The sequence below is a fragment of the Rousettus aegyptiacus genome, unplaced genomic scaffold, assembly GCF_014176215.1.
Source record: "Rousettus aegyptiacus isolate mRouAeg1 unplaced genomic scaffold, mRouAeg1.p scaffold_m13_p_12, whole genome shotgun sequence".
Classification (NCBI taxonomy): Eukaryota; Metazoa; Chordata; class Mammalia; order Chiroptera; family Pteropodidae; genus Rousettus; species Rousettus aegyptiacus.
Genome location: NW_023416287.1, coordinates 5,556,468 through 5,571,180, shown reverse-complemented (window position 1 = coordinate 5,571,180; position 14,713 = coordinate 5,556,468). Strand labels below are relative to the sequence as shown.

The 14,713-nt window shown below is 40.5% G+C and overlaps 1 protein-coding gene across 2 annotated transcripts in view; it reads left to right on the top strand.

Moving 5' to 3' along the window:
* Positions 1-12,212, top strand: part of TSHZ2 (teashirt zinc finger homeobox 2) — a 400,422-nt gene extending 388,210 nt beyond the window's left edge. For both annotated transcript variants that reach the window (XM_036229268.1, XM_036229264.1), the window contains exon 3: positions 9,697-12,212. In XM_036229268.1, the coding sequence (XP_036085161.1) occupies positions 9,697-9,698 (2 nt within the window). In that variant the 3' untranslated portion in view covers positions 9,699-12,212. The remainder of the gene's footprint in view (positions 1-9,696) is intronic.
* The last annotated feature ends 2,501 nt before the right edge of the window (positions 12,213-14,713 follow it).

Here is a 14,713-nt window from a genome sequence, read left to right as displayed (position 1 = left end):
TCGCCGCGTCCATGCAGTGAATCTCGTCTGGTTGTAAGTTAGTTGTAATAAATAACGTTTGGCTCTGCTCTCCACTTAGAGAAGATGGGTTCCACTGTGAATCACGTCGTTGGCACTTTGGACCTTAAGCTGTCCAGGTTGTTTATGGTGGTGTTTGCCAGTATCTAGACCTCTTTCAAACAATTTAAGTGCCCTTTTGGAGTCTATGAATGTGGCTCAATAAAAATGGGTATGGGGAAATTGTTTTCTTGTCTCTCTTCTACGGCCATGCACCAAAAGCAGCCATGTATGAGAATTGCCAAGTGGCAGGTACATAATTGCCAAACGGAATTATAATGAACCCGCCATGGACACGTCTCGTTCCATCGTCAGGATGTTATCCTGATCTTAGCCGTCCTCTTAACTTATCTCTGAAAAGGACGGCAACAGCCGGACAGGTTTTCAGGTTTTACCACTTTTCACTATGTAGCCTTACTGAGCAATGTGTCTTTAGAAGATTCTATTTAGTCCCATTGACAGCAGAAAATGCCGGCTAAGAGAACAGGCTTTGAAGTCAGACAGACCTAAGTCCAGATGCTGGCTCTGCTACTTGCTGACGGCCTGACCTTGAGTAAATGTCTTCGCCAATTCGAGCCTCTGTTTTCTCATCAAGAAATAGGGACGATGAGATCTACCGTAAGGCATTGGCGTAAAGGGCAGAGTTTATAATGAACACTGAGGTATTATGACTGCTTTCTACTTTCCTCTTCATATCCACGTCAAATGTTTTGAAATGCTATTTTATCCTTTTTTATAAAAGGGGAGAACTTTTTTTTTTTTTACCTTCACATCTGAATTGACAACTGATTTCTTTTCAACATCCGTTTAAAGTCTGAACTAAAGAACCTCTCTTCTACTTATATTTTTTTAATTTCCAGAAGGAAAGACTCATCCATTTTCTAATACCTATGATTACATTTTTCTAACACATAGGCAGAATTTTATGTATGTATTTTTGTATTTATTCTACATCTTATTCCACAGCACTTTTAAGGTACTATATTGTATATGATGCAATAGAATCATAAAAGAGAATCCTTTTTTTAAATCTACATTTTATTGAATACTTATTATGGGCCAGGCATCCTTCATGGAAGGCACCATTATTATCCTGAGTTTGAAGGTTTGGAAACTTAGGTTCAAAAGGGTAAGTCATTTCCCCCAATGTCACACAGCTAGTAAATGGCGGAGCAGAGCTATTAATGAATACGCTAAAGAAAAACGAAGAGGGAATGTGAACAGAAGTTAATGGGTGTAGACTATAGCCTTAGACAATTACACATGGTTGATAAAGTTGGGTCACCAGTTTGGCTCTGAGCTTCCTCGTAGTGAAAGCAAAAATGGACACATGATCCATCTCAGATAGACCTTTTCCACAAGGAGAACATATACCAGGATTTAAGAATACACAAAGCTTTCCTGATACTTAATGTCTTAATGGCAGTGATTTCTTGCGCAACTTTTGTGATAAAGTGCAATAAAACCAATAGGAGGTCCTCACGAGAACACCAAATATTTAAAATGGAAAAAAAAAAATTAAAACCATTTTTTTTCCCACAAAAATGTTTTACTTAACACTGGGCTCCATCCCTTTTTAATAATTCTTCAGTCCAAGCTTTGTCAAAGCATCGTACTGAGAAGAGATTCATGTTAAAAGCTAGTCGAGGGGCGGGAGAAGAGAATGCCTCTCTCGGCTTTATCATTTTTATTTAGATTGACGTACCTTTGGTTATAATTAGGGATAACGGTACAGCAGTTAAGACTTCATAATCCCATCGTTAGTTGTCAAGAGATTTTCAGAGGGCAAACCCTCACGCCATTTCTTTCATTCCCGTCTCTTAACTACGCGGGCAGCCTGAGGTTGCAGAGTGTGCTTTAAGAAAAAGATTTTCTGCTGCCGTTGAAATCTTCTAAGCTGGCACACAAGTGAGGACACAAATTACACCCGGTGACAGCATTTTCGCCACTCTCAGGAGGCCCCGCGTCTTCCCAACGACTGTGTCACCGTTCTCCAAGACGTCACCCTGTTTCTGCCAATTTCATTCAACAGCCATTTTGCACACAGTGGCAAAGAGACTTTAACCCATTTCGAGGGCGTCCCATTAAGTAGACAAAAAGGGAACTTATTTTTTTTTTTAATCGTTTCCAATTCGTCCTCTCTGTTAGATACTCGAAGCTGGTGATCCAGGGTAGAGGTCAGCTTAGAAGATGTTACTCTAGCACTGATGAGAAAAACCCACAGCGAAACTCTCCTCCAGCCTTAGAGCTCTAAGCAATTGACTCTGGTTTGTGTCACGAAGCATATATCAAGCGTTTGGGACACGTGATTGATTTATCACAGGCAATGCTTTAAAAGAGGAAGTTCAAAAGTTGAGATTTTCCAGTGTGTCGATTATGACGCATGCCATTTGTATTTAAATGTTCCAAGGAGAAGACTATCAAGATCAATCACAGTATTGCCTCCCAGTCTTCAAGAATCTGATCAAGCGCTACCTTTGGCAAAGAATGTGCGGTCTTGTCCGTACACATCCAACATCAGGAATAGTTAGTTCAGTGGTTAAGAGTAACGGCTCTGAAATCTAGAAAATATAAGTTCCTATTAAATATTGGAATATTCAGTTCCACTTATTGCCATGGCCTCTTGAGTAAGTCACTTCGGTTATCTAAACTTCAATTTTTTCCTCTGTAATGCTGGATACCCCTTTGGATGATGGACATGAATAATGGAAATAACGCATGTGAAAATTAACAGCCATGACCCAGATGCTACTGACATAACTTTAAAAATTTCGTTATTGACTCAACTTCTTCAAGGTTTGATATACATTTTTTTTTAAGTCCCCCTCAACATTCAGAAACTCAGCCACTTTTTTTTATCTGATTTATTTTTTAACCTCCCTCTCCAAGAGCAATTAGTCTATTTTCAATGATGGGAAAACCGTAGGGAAGAAAGGAATTAAGAAAAGGCCAAAATATAGCACGTAATATTTTAAAAGATTATCCACCTACTCACATGAAGCTGTGTCTAGCCTATAAAGAGTACTCAATACATTTATTTCATTCGTTCCAAGGATTGAAGTTGGTCCATCAAGGTTTAAGGGTTTTTCCACAGGGAGATTTATCTTAGGAAAAATTAGGTGAAGCACTAATAATGAAATTCGGCAATTTTAGGTAAGCCAGTTTGGATTTTCAAATTGTAAAATCAACTAACTTCGGGTTCCCACCAGAATTACATGGTTAAAAATTACTCATCTTCCTTTCCATTTTGCTTCCTTGTCACGGTCTTTTTTTAATGATATATTTCATATATGTTCAGCATTTATATTTCACTCTCTTTTTTCCTTCAGTCTTAAGAAGTCCTGAATTAGGAGTCAGGTGTCCCGACCCCATCACTTAATCATCATGGGAACAAATTATTTAAATTCTCTCAGCCTCAATCTCTGTCTCTTCAGACTACTGATATCTATCCAATATATTTCAGAAGACACTATATATATATATATATATATATATATATATATATATATATGAATGTGCTTTGAAAAAATGTAAATTGCTTTAAAATGGCAGAGTAAATTATTCTCTGAAGTTGAAGGTACCAAACAGATGGTAAAGCTTCTTGGTGTCCACTTACATTTCCTTGGACTAATTTTTCTAGTCTCCTTCCTTTTTTCTTCAAGTGTTCTAAGTTGTCTCTTTGATGGAATTAGAGAAGTAAGGATTCCAGATAAATCTTTTTTTATTATTTTGTATTGTTTTAGTAATAAATACTTTAAAATGTCTTTTCCCTGTTGCAATAGATAGTCTTCAAGTTTCCGTCTTCAGGGTCTCATTCACTCAACAGCTATCTATCAAGTACCAGCAGTGTGCAAGACAGTGGCTTATGTGCCTGCACACAAAATGCACACGGTCCCTGCCTACCTGGGGTATACAGGCCAGTGCAGGAGGCAGACACTAAACCAAAAATTTCATGTACAATTATGTTGATGAGTTGCAAAAGGTCCCATAGGGAAAACATAAATGTGTAATATTTTTTTAAAAGAAAAAAAAAGGAACTTAGTCGAGTTTAATGGGTAAAAGAAGACTTCTCTGAAGAAGTGACACCTAAACTAACACTTTAAGGATGAGAAGATGCCAGCCAAACAGAGACTAGGAGGAGTAGCATTCTAGGCACAGGGAATAGTATCTGCAAAGCCCGGGAGGCACATTTCAGGAGCTGTCAGAAGGCCAGTGATCTTGGGGCATGTCAGCAAGATGCGGAGACACAGGCAAGGCCAGAGAAGTGGTAAGGCTAGGTCAGGTGGAAAGTTTTAGAAAAACGGGGGATTCCTTTCTAAGTGCAGAAGAGGTCGCTACAGAATTAGCTGGAAGGAAACGGGGGTAAGAGACCACTGTGATCTGTTTTCAGTTTTCGTAGGCTCTCTTGTTTGCTGCATGGAACACGGTCACCTGGATGCAGAGTGGAATCAAGCAGCCCAGTGAGTGGTTAGGACAGTCGCGGGGTCGGGCGGTGGGAGCATACGCACACACAGGCTCGAACTGGGGCTCTGGGGGTGGAGACGGAAGGAGAGTTTGGCGAGGAATTTTATGACGAGGCGTCTAGGGTGACCCAGGCTTCTGGCCGGAGCAGTTGAGAGGTTTGAAGTTTCATTTCCTCTGACTAGAAATTGGAGCAGGAACAGGTTGAAGGCAGGAAAATTCGAGTTCCCTGTTCTGAAAAAGTTACCTTTGCAATACTTGCGACAGGTACTCTTTGACACAGAGAGGTCAAGAGGCCGGTTGGATGTACCGATGTGGAACTCCGTCACCAGCATGTAGGTGATGTCTAAAAGTCACGGAACTGGATGTTTGCCTAGGAAGGACTTGTGTGGGCACGGGTCCCAGCCCTTAGCCAACCCGGCACAGACATCTTCAGACGAACATTTTAGAATTTCTCATCGACTCTTCCGAAATAAAATCCATAGCTCGAATGACCAGCTTACACCCCTAACTTCAAAGAGGAATCATCTCATGCTGTGACTGCACAGTAAGAAAGTAAAGGAAAGCATCTGGGCACAGAAGTTTACTAGAACAGGACTTCTCACACCTGGCCGTGCCTAAGAATCACCTGGGCATCCTGCTGAAATGCAGAGTGTGAATCGGCGGGCGGGGGTGCCCCTGGCACTGTGTTTCTAACAGGGGACGCCGGCGCTGCTGCTTTGCGGGCCACCCCGAGAGGAACGAGGTCCTCGGAGGAATGATGAGGTCATCGACGTGTGCTTTTGTCTGTAGATTCGCCGTGAACATGTCAGCAATACATGCAGATCGCTTCGGGGCTGTTGAATGGACGCCTCAAATATCACAACGGCAATGCCAGAGGTGACTCAATTTACTAAAACAGCAGAGAACTCCCATCAAAGCTCCAAACCATACGGAGTTTCTATTTGTTTGCGAGATAGCTTTCTTTCTGGAAAAAGCGGTGTGCATGAAACCGCATCGAAGACTATGTGTTTACAGGTAATGTGGAGCTAGATTCTAGGCTCAAATTCATTACGAAGGCGTTGTTCGCCTCCGTCAGTGATTCTGAACTGGTGATAACTTTACTGCCTCTCTCAAGGGACACCTGGCACTATCCAGAGGTATTTCGGGTTGTCACACTCAAGGATAGGGGGATGCTACTGGAATCTAGCGGGTAGAGGCCAGGGAGGCTGCAGACAATCCTCTCATGCACGGGACAGTCTCCCACAACAAGGAATTAATACGGCCCAAGATGTCACTAGTGCAAGCCTGGAAAACCCCGACCTACAGGGAGGTTTTCGAAAGTGGTACAGGTTGCGAGGATAACACCACCGTGTGAGAAATTGTCACATACATTGCAAGATGCCCAACGTGCCCAGCTCCCGACCATGAGATGCTGGGGGTGTGCCCACGATCGTAGCAATCACAAAGGAGCCCCTGGGGACGGTAGAGCAGCTCTGGGAAGAGCAATGCAGAGTGGACAAGGAAGAGGCCGACAGGACTGTGCAAGGGCAAGAGCAGCGCGAGAGCCACCAAAATGATTTGTCAGAGGGATTAAACTCCTAGCAAATTAAAGCGCCTATGATCCTACACGTCTGTTGGTGGCTCCGTAATTAATGCAAAATAATCACATCTTTTCGCCTGGCTCTCCCTCACAAACTCCACTTAATGAACACTGCCAATGACTTTGTAGATATGTAATTAAAAATTTTATTTATTTCTGTTTTATTTGTATAGTAGTAGCCCAACATTAAAAAAAAAAAAAAAATACAGCAGCGAAACTCGACCTCAGTGACTATGTGAGAGGCAACCAAAGGTCTTTGCTGTCTTTTTCCCTTACTCCATGCTGCACGATTTGGTCTGCAAAGAATTCATGACACGAGTTCTCATTCCTCGTCTCTGCATTTTCTAGTTTTAATTTTCTGCCAGGGTTTTGTCTTTAGACCTAGGGAAAAATAAAGTTTTTCTTCATCTTTTAAAATAAGGAATAATAAGGAAGGGTATACTGTCCCAAAGTGCCAAGACCTAGGTCTCCAGTTTACCATTCTGTTCTAATACAGAAACACTGACCTTCCAGAAGAATCTACCACTTCCATCAATCATGGTGGGATATTAGATCTCTCAGATGGACATAGTATCTTAGCCAGGTTTTAATAGAAGACACTTGTATCTGGAATTCAACTAACTGTACAGATACTCTCGGGAAAATAACTCTAAATTATTAATATCGCTGGTGTTTAACACTTTACTACACCCAACCATCACAGGCGATATGAGAAGCAGCAATTTAAGGGACCAGAAAAACGGGAACCTACACGCCCTCTTTCTCACTTGCCGGCCACGTGACTGCAGGCCAGATGGCTTCCTCTCTAAGGCTGCATCTCCTGGGCTGCAAAATGCAAGACACCATTACCTCCCGCGCTACGGCACTGTGATGCTGACGTGGGCTGAGCACGGCTAGCAGAGAATAAACTCGACAAATGTCAGGTTCCCGCCACCACTGATCCTTTCACGCTGAGACTCAAAAGAGCCGAGTAGCCCGAGTCAAGCGTCATACACTGAGATCTTAGGAACCGATCGATTTCCTTTGTTTTTGCACAAGAGTCTGTCATGAAGGTGTTTTCCAGAAAATGTCACTAAGTATATTTGTGAGTGTTTCGTAGGGAAGAAAAGGATCATCAAACAAATCTGGGAAGCAGTGAGTTAAAGAAAGATCTGTTGGGTTGGATTTTCACTGCAAGGCTTCTCCATCTTTAGTTATGCTAATGTGTACTGTGAATTTCCAAGAAGGGGACTATAATAAAATAAGGTCATCATTTTCTTCCTCCCTGCTCCCCTTCCCAGAACAAACTTGGCCCTAAGAGAAACCCAGACAGAGAAGTTTGGGTGTTGACCAACTAGCTCTGGAATGGGTTCAAGGGAGTGATCAGTGAAACAAAGTTCTGTGTCACTGGTATCATATTAATATCATGGTGAGGGAGGAGAAAATGGGGGCCTCAAATGGACCTCATGTGAAACCACGCCCTTCACCCAAGACTTCACCCCGTTTTACAATGTAAGACACTTTCGCTCTTTAGGGAAGGTAGGCTTTGTCATTCTTTTCTCTTCCTCCCTTTCCTCCCTTGCCTTCCTTCCCTCCTCCTCCCTTCTCCTGATGCCGTTGCAATTTCTGGCCTCTACCTTCCTTCTCATTCTTCGACCCATCTCACCTCTTCCTCCAACCACGTGACCGTCCTCCTTCAAGTTTGTAGAGCTGCCAGCAGCTTCCAAACAGGTCAGAGGAAACACTGCTTGCTTTGCTTTCGTCTCTGCGGGGTACACTTCATGCCACAGGGAGATTGCACCTTCCACTCCTGGTGACCGTCTGTAATCTGGAGTGGCACCAGAGGAGAATATGGGGACTTCCAAAGCAGAGGGCCTAGACCGAAAGCCATCCTCTGTTGTTTATCAGCTGTGTGACCTTGGACAAGTCGCTAACCTCTCTGAGATGCCTTTCTCTTATTTTCAAAATGAGATCGTTTCATCTGGTAGGTATATAGTAACTGATTGCTAGTGTTATAATTACATTATTTCTTACCAAGGAACCGTTTACATTGCCTGTTATGATGATTTTGCATATAATTTCTCTATACACATCTAAATGTCTTCAATTTGTCTTTATTCTTTTACTAGAAGCTTGGAAAATTTCCTTTGCCAAAATTTTCCTTTTCCATTTCTAGTAGAAGAATAAAGGTCCAAGGTGTGTTTTTTATTTTTCTCACAAAAATGAACACTACCAATAAATAATGACATAAACCATGAATATCACCCAGATTGGGCTGATTAAAATTATATGCATTTCTACAGTAATCTAAGTAGCATATATCAGTTGGGGCAGGAATTTCACCCCGCTAACCTCCCACAGCAAAATATACTTTAAGTAGCACTTCCCTATCACAAAAATGGACCCATCTTTTTAAAATATATTTTTTATGTGTCCATTACTGTTGACATACAATATTATATTAGTTTCACGTGTACAACACGTGATTAGAGTTTTATATCACTTCTGAAGTGATCACCTCGACAAGTCTAGTACCAATCTGAAAAATGGTCCTTTTAACTCAGGAACTCCACGCGTGGGAATTTAAGCTTATGAAAATGCAACATACTGAAAAGCTTTAAGCACAAAGATGTTCATCACAGTTTCATGTATCACCGAATAAAACTGGAAGCCAATTAAATGCCTAACATCAGAGAATGATTTAGTAAATTCTGATAGTGTAGTCGATAGAACTCAAGTAGCTGTTTACAATGATGCTTGCAAGTGAAAAACCACAGAGGGAAATATTACACAGCGGACGCTTGCAACTATGTAAACCTAGCAAAAATGCATGGACAAAGAAAAACTAGAAGAAAATATAGCAGAGTGTGAATAAAAGGTCTCTCTATGGATGGTGGGGCCCTAGATCAATTGTTTTTATTTGTCAGAATGCTTTATAATAGAAAAATCATATGTTATATTTTTATTTAATATTGTGGTTAAATGCACACAACATAAAATTTACCACCTTAGTCATTTTTAAGTGGATATTGTCGCACAACCATCAGCACCATTCATCTTGCAAAACTGAATCTCTTTCCTCATCAAACGGCAATTTCCATTCTCCCATCCCACATAGCTCCTGGAAGCCACACTTCCACTTTGTGTTTCTATGAGTTTGACTACTTTAGGTACCTCATATAATTAAGAGTATCTTCGTCATATTACGACTGCCTTATTTTCACTTAGCATAATGTTCTCAAGGTTCAACCATGTCGTAGAATGTGTGAGAGTTTCCTTCATTTTTAAAGCTGAGTCATATTCCATTGTATGAATAGACCACATTTTGTTTGTCTGTTCGTCTGTTGATGTACATTCGGGGAGCTTTCACCTTCGGCTATTGTGAATAATGCTGCTACGAACGTGGGTGTACGAATATCTCTTCTATACGTTATATTTTAAGGGTTCCCCCCCTCTAAATTGGTACACCCTTGATTAGACTTAAGGATGACTCTAGGCTGATGGTTACCACCAATGGAAGAGTATAGGTGGGCAATTTGACTACCTGGGTGAAATAACCACTCTTCCTCAGAAAATAATGCATCTTTTTGTTGTTGTTGTTCTGATTCCCATTGCAGGACAAATGCCTTAGTTTCAACTTTCCAGCCTGGATGCCCCTCACACTGAGTCTTTCTTCATTGCACCTGACATTGAACTCCTCCTGACACCCTGCTCTGAGAAGACTGCCAAAAAAAAATCGCCCCAGCCATTTCTCTTCATCCTCACTAACAATTTGGTAATGAAGTATTGATTTCCGCTTCTCTGCTTATGGATGATATTAGATTTTCATTGATAAACTGCAACGGGGCCGTCTCGTCTCCACGGTCCCCTTTTCACTGTCACGAGAAAACAAAGTGCCACCGAAGAAAAATAATGACTGGGAACATTGATGTACTTATTTTGTCAGTTTGTAACACTTGACAGGAAAGGGTGGGGGGAGTATCAGTCTCCACAGTTTAATGTCCAAGTGGGCTGCACTAAATGTAGACACTTGGAAGCTTACTTTTCATGGTAATGTCCATTTCCTATTTATAACCCCTCTGGGAACGTTTGTCTAAAGGAAATGTTTCTGTTCAGTGCAACAATTACGGTTGCACCTGGATTGCCCAGTCCTGCCCCTGCCCTAGGGAGTCATCAATCACAGCAAAGTGGAAGAATTATTAAGTTAAACCAGAGTTTGCGCCAAGAAAACCTCTGAACAATGTTCATCTTCTGTGAAACTTGTTCAGATACTCTTAACCATGTCGCTGCCAGCAACTTTTTTCCCCCATATAGCAGTGGGCATCTTTATTATCATCCTCATCTTCACTGGTTTAAAAAATAATAATAATTTTAAGCATGCACCGCTGTCATATGAGACCTGCAAATGGGGAGAATTGGGGAAGCTGGTAAGATGCAGAATCCGAGAGGAAGGCGAGGAGATGAGATCATTGCAGGGTGGAAAGTTCAGCAGCAGCCTTTTCTGGTAACCTCTTTCCGCAGGACCATTGTTTATGGGCTTTCAAACGCAGCTTAGCTTCAGAAGCAACAGAAAGCATGAAATAGGGTGTCCATTTTAAATGTGTTTCTGCAACTTTTTTCATTAAAACTTTGAGGGCCCAATTTTAATTTGTGGAATATTCCCGTTAATAATGAGATCTAATTAAGACATCCATTAAAAGCCCGTTAAAGTTAATTTAACGTAAAAATTCCAATAGAACTGTATTAGATTTTCTCCATTAAATTAACGTTATGGATTTTTAACGGATGTCTTAATTATACGTTATTATTAACAGGAATACTGTATTACACAGATTAAAATCAGGTCCTAAGTCAACTTGGAAAAGCTAAGAGCATGTTTTAATATTAAAAGTCTTGCATACCTAGTGCACACTTTGGAAATGCAAGGGGTAGATCTGTTTACTCTAGCCGAGCATTTTCTGTATAACTGAAAGCAACCTATAATAGATAAATCCATCATTGCATTTAAACAATGAATTTCCTTTTTCTCAAAGGACAAATAAGTCTGGATTGTGTTGTAAACTGCTACTCAACTATAGGCGAAATATTTTAACTATTCTAGGCTCAACGTTAGGAACTAGATGACTTTGAAACAAAAGAAATATATATATTTTTTTGCTGTTGCTTTAATTACCAAGGTTATCGCACTGAAAAAAAATCTCAACACCAACAAAATGAAGCCAAATATATCCAAATATATTCTCTTCACCATGTCTCATGGAGGCTGCCTGTTGGAATTGTTTTGGAAATTTTGACATGATCCCTAAATTCAACATTGGGACTTAAAAAAAAAAAAAAAAAAAACTTCTTATTTACCTCCTAGGGAAAGTGTTGCCCTCATGCCACATATAATAGCAAATTGCTTTTTTTATGGCATGCATAACCTAGATGGGAAAAAATATGGCGCTTCGGGGAAGGAGGGAAAAAGTAAATGAAGTTCCAGGAATGTCATTCTGAAGTAATGAGGCATGGACAGAAAATATACCCCTCACATCATCGGATTGAGATGGCAGTCGAAATAGCTTCATTGAAGTGTCAGCCCTCATCCATCAATCAATCACCCACAAGGAAAAATAGCAACAGTGCGAGGGGCGGCTTTTATGGGATTTACTCGTGGGCATAGGGAATAGCGGCTCAAATGCAGTTCTGACATGAAAAGCAAGGTGCTGATATTATTTTTTATGATGGGAGGATCATAAAGTGAATTGAGAACAGCGAGGTCTGTCTTTGCTTAACCTGTTCAACCAGAAATGAATGGAGCTCAACTGGAAAGAAACAGTCTTCGGATGGGTTAAGATTGAAGGGTGGACTCTGCCGAGTACTGTCCTTCGACAAAGAAATTCTATTAAGGGAAAATCGATGCATTAGCATTGGGGTTCCTGAAGCTGTTAAAAAAAAAAAAAAAAACTGCCTGCTCCAACCCAGGGTTATGAGATAGAGCTTCATAATTCAGATTCTGCCACAACCGTCCAAAAGCAAATTCTTGGGCTCTTGTTCCAAGTCGGGAGAGAAACAATACCATTCTCAACTCCTTGGAAATAGTTTCCCAAGAAAGAAAAAAATAAATAAATCATCTGCACCGACTTCTAATCTATATGGCTTTGTTAGTGCAATTTCTATGGAGGGGCGGGGTGGGAGGCGAGAGACAAAAATATTGATAAATTTGGTAAGACTCATGAATTGTCGCTTGGTAACCATAAATGTCACTGAGGGACAGCTGCTAACTTTCTTAGGAAACAAGAGCTGAGCTCATGCTGTGAAATACACACAATTCCGAGTATACTCCTAGAGATCAAGCCTGTCTTCATTTGGCCGGCTCTGTGAGGCTTCTAGAAACTTCTTTCTAGAGAGAAAAACTGAATAATATGAACTCAGGAGAATGTTTTTATCTGCTTTCATACCGTCCTTTTTCTCTCTGTGGATAAATGTAGTTCTGAGAAGCTGGAGCTTTAGAAATGAAGAGGAAGATGACATGCAAATTACACTCCAGTACCTCCAGGCAGCCACCAGCCCTTGGTATCAGTGACGATAAGAGATTGCCTTTCCTTCCCATCCCTCCTTCTAGCTAAAGCCACCAACCAGCTGCAAATTGAAATTCCCATTGAACAATCTGTACATAAACATTTAAATTTTACATATTTGGCCCCATTTTGCAGTTCGGCAAATTCACCAAACATACAGCATGTTACAAAGCACTAGGGACTAAAGGCAGAAGAGGAAACACAGTTTATTCAGCAAGTTCACTCAACAAATATCAGTGTGCACCTACTGTGTGCATGACACTGTTCTAGGTGCCTGCCACAGGATCGACAGTGAAGAATTCACACATCTGGTCCTCCTGCTATTATAAAGATAACTGATGTCAAACACCTGTGGCAGGAGCTCAAGTAGGCGCTAACTCCCCTCACGTTATTCGCGCTTTATTTCTGTTTTTCAAAGTGATATTTCAAAACAGGGAATTCTTCTTCTGAATAGTATAGAAGGAGGAACTAGCTTAAAAATAGGTCAAGGCCTAAAAGAATAGAATCCTAGAATAAATTGGACAGCCCAGACAGTCCCCGCAGAATTTCTTTAAGGTCACGAACAGATTTCTTCAAACTCACCCCCAAAATGTGCCTGCTTTGTTGTTGGAGTCTTGCATAATTAATGTCACGGGCACAAGCCATTGGATTGAGCTGAAATGTAGAAAACGAACAAATGAAATGACATATTTGAGAAGCATTTACGTAACTCTGGTTAAGCAGTGAAGAGGTGTGTGTGTGAGTGTGTGGGCACGTGTGGGTGTATTCACATACATATGTGAATAATATATATATGAATTTTGCTGTCACCTTCCAGGGCCTCTGGACAGTGCCACAGAAAGAGTCCATGCTTTTCAGAAACTTTTCGCAGTAAATCCAAAGATTCTGAGGCCTTCGAAGGTACTCGCATTCTGTTGCTTTTCCATCTGTCGCTTCCCAAGTTATTTGTGTTCAAACCTTTGCAACGGTTTCATTTTTCAAGCGTGTTAAATGTTTTTGTTTAAAAAAAAACAACAACATTAAAATGCCATTTTCACATTATTTTCTATTCTTCGCAACAAGAATAGAAGTGTGCTAATGAATGCTAAAATAATAATTATTACTATTATAACAAAGAAATCTATGGAAGGCTTTAAACGCACACACATATACATCCGCAGTTCTAAAAAGAGCAATAAGTCATGTCTATTTCGAACGTGCATTAGGCAAAAAAAAAAAAAAAAAAAAGAATCACAACTGAACTTTCAGTTTATTTTTTTTTCCCCCTGTGAGATGTTAAAATGCTAATTTCATTTTCTTCCTTCCTATATGTGGCACTTTCTCAAAATATCTATGAAATACTTTTAGGCAAAGATTGAGCAGGAGAAAAAGATACAAATTTCCATCCTCTCCCCACCCTCAGAGAGAGAGACATGTTTTTATTGTAGGGGAAGCATTAAACATTTTGAAACTTGTGAATCATCTTTAGAATTCCTACAGAAGAATTTTACCTCTTCATCCAAAGTAAAAGCCACTTATCTCCTTTGGTTTCCTGTGACAGATTCAGAGGCATACGCAGATATACAATTTCCAGGCTCCTAGTTAATCTTCTTCCAATAGCCACGCACAGCAGGCTAACGGGCGTGGGTGTTTCTCCAAAAATTATTCATGCGCGAGGCAGCTCGAAGCTTCAGGGAAAACTAGAAATGTTTTATGGATTAGAATAGGACGATTTTAAAATGCTAGTACCAGGTGGAACACTATTTCTGCGACAGGACTCTGTCCGTTTCCTTTGGAAAAATATATTGCAAGTAAAATGGCTCTTTCAAGCAAAGGGCATCCTGACTGACACCTTTCAGCGTGCAAATGATTTTACCAACAGCCATATGAGCGTCATTAAGGCTTTTAAAAAATGATCTGTTTGAGGACAGATTAAATATTCACAGCCCTTTGTACAATGTTTATTTGCTTAAAACCACTTTTGGAACTACAAATAATGACTCTTTTGTGAGAACCCCCAAGAGAAGTTGAAAAATTCGAGAAAATGCATTACTTAAAAAAAAAAAAAAAAAATCTACCACTCCCTTCAACTCCT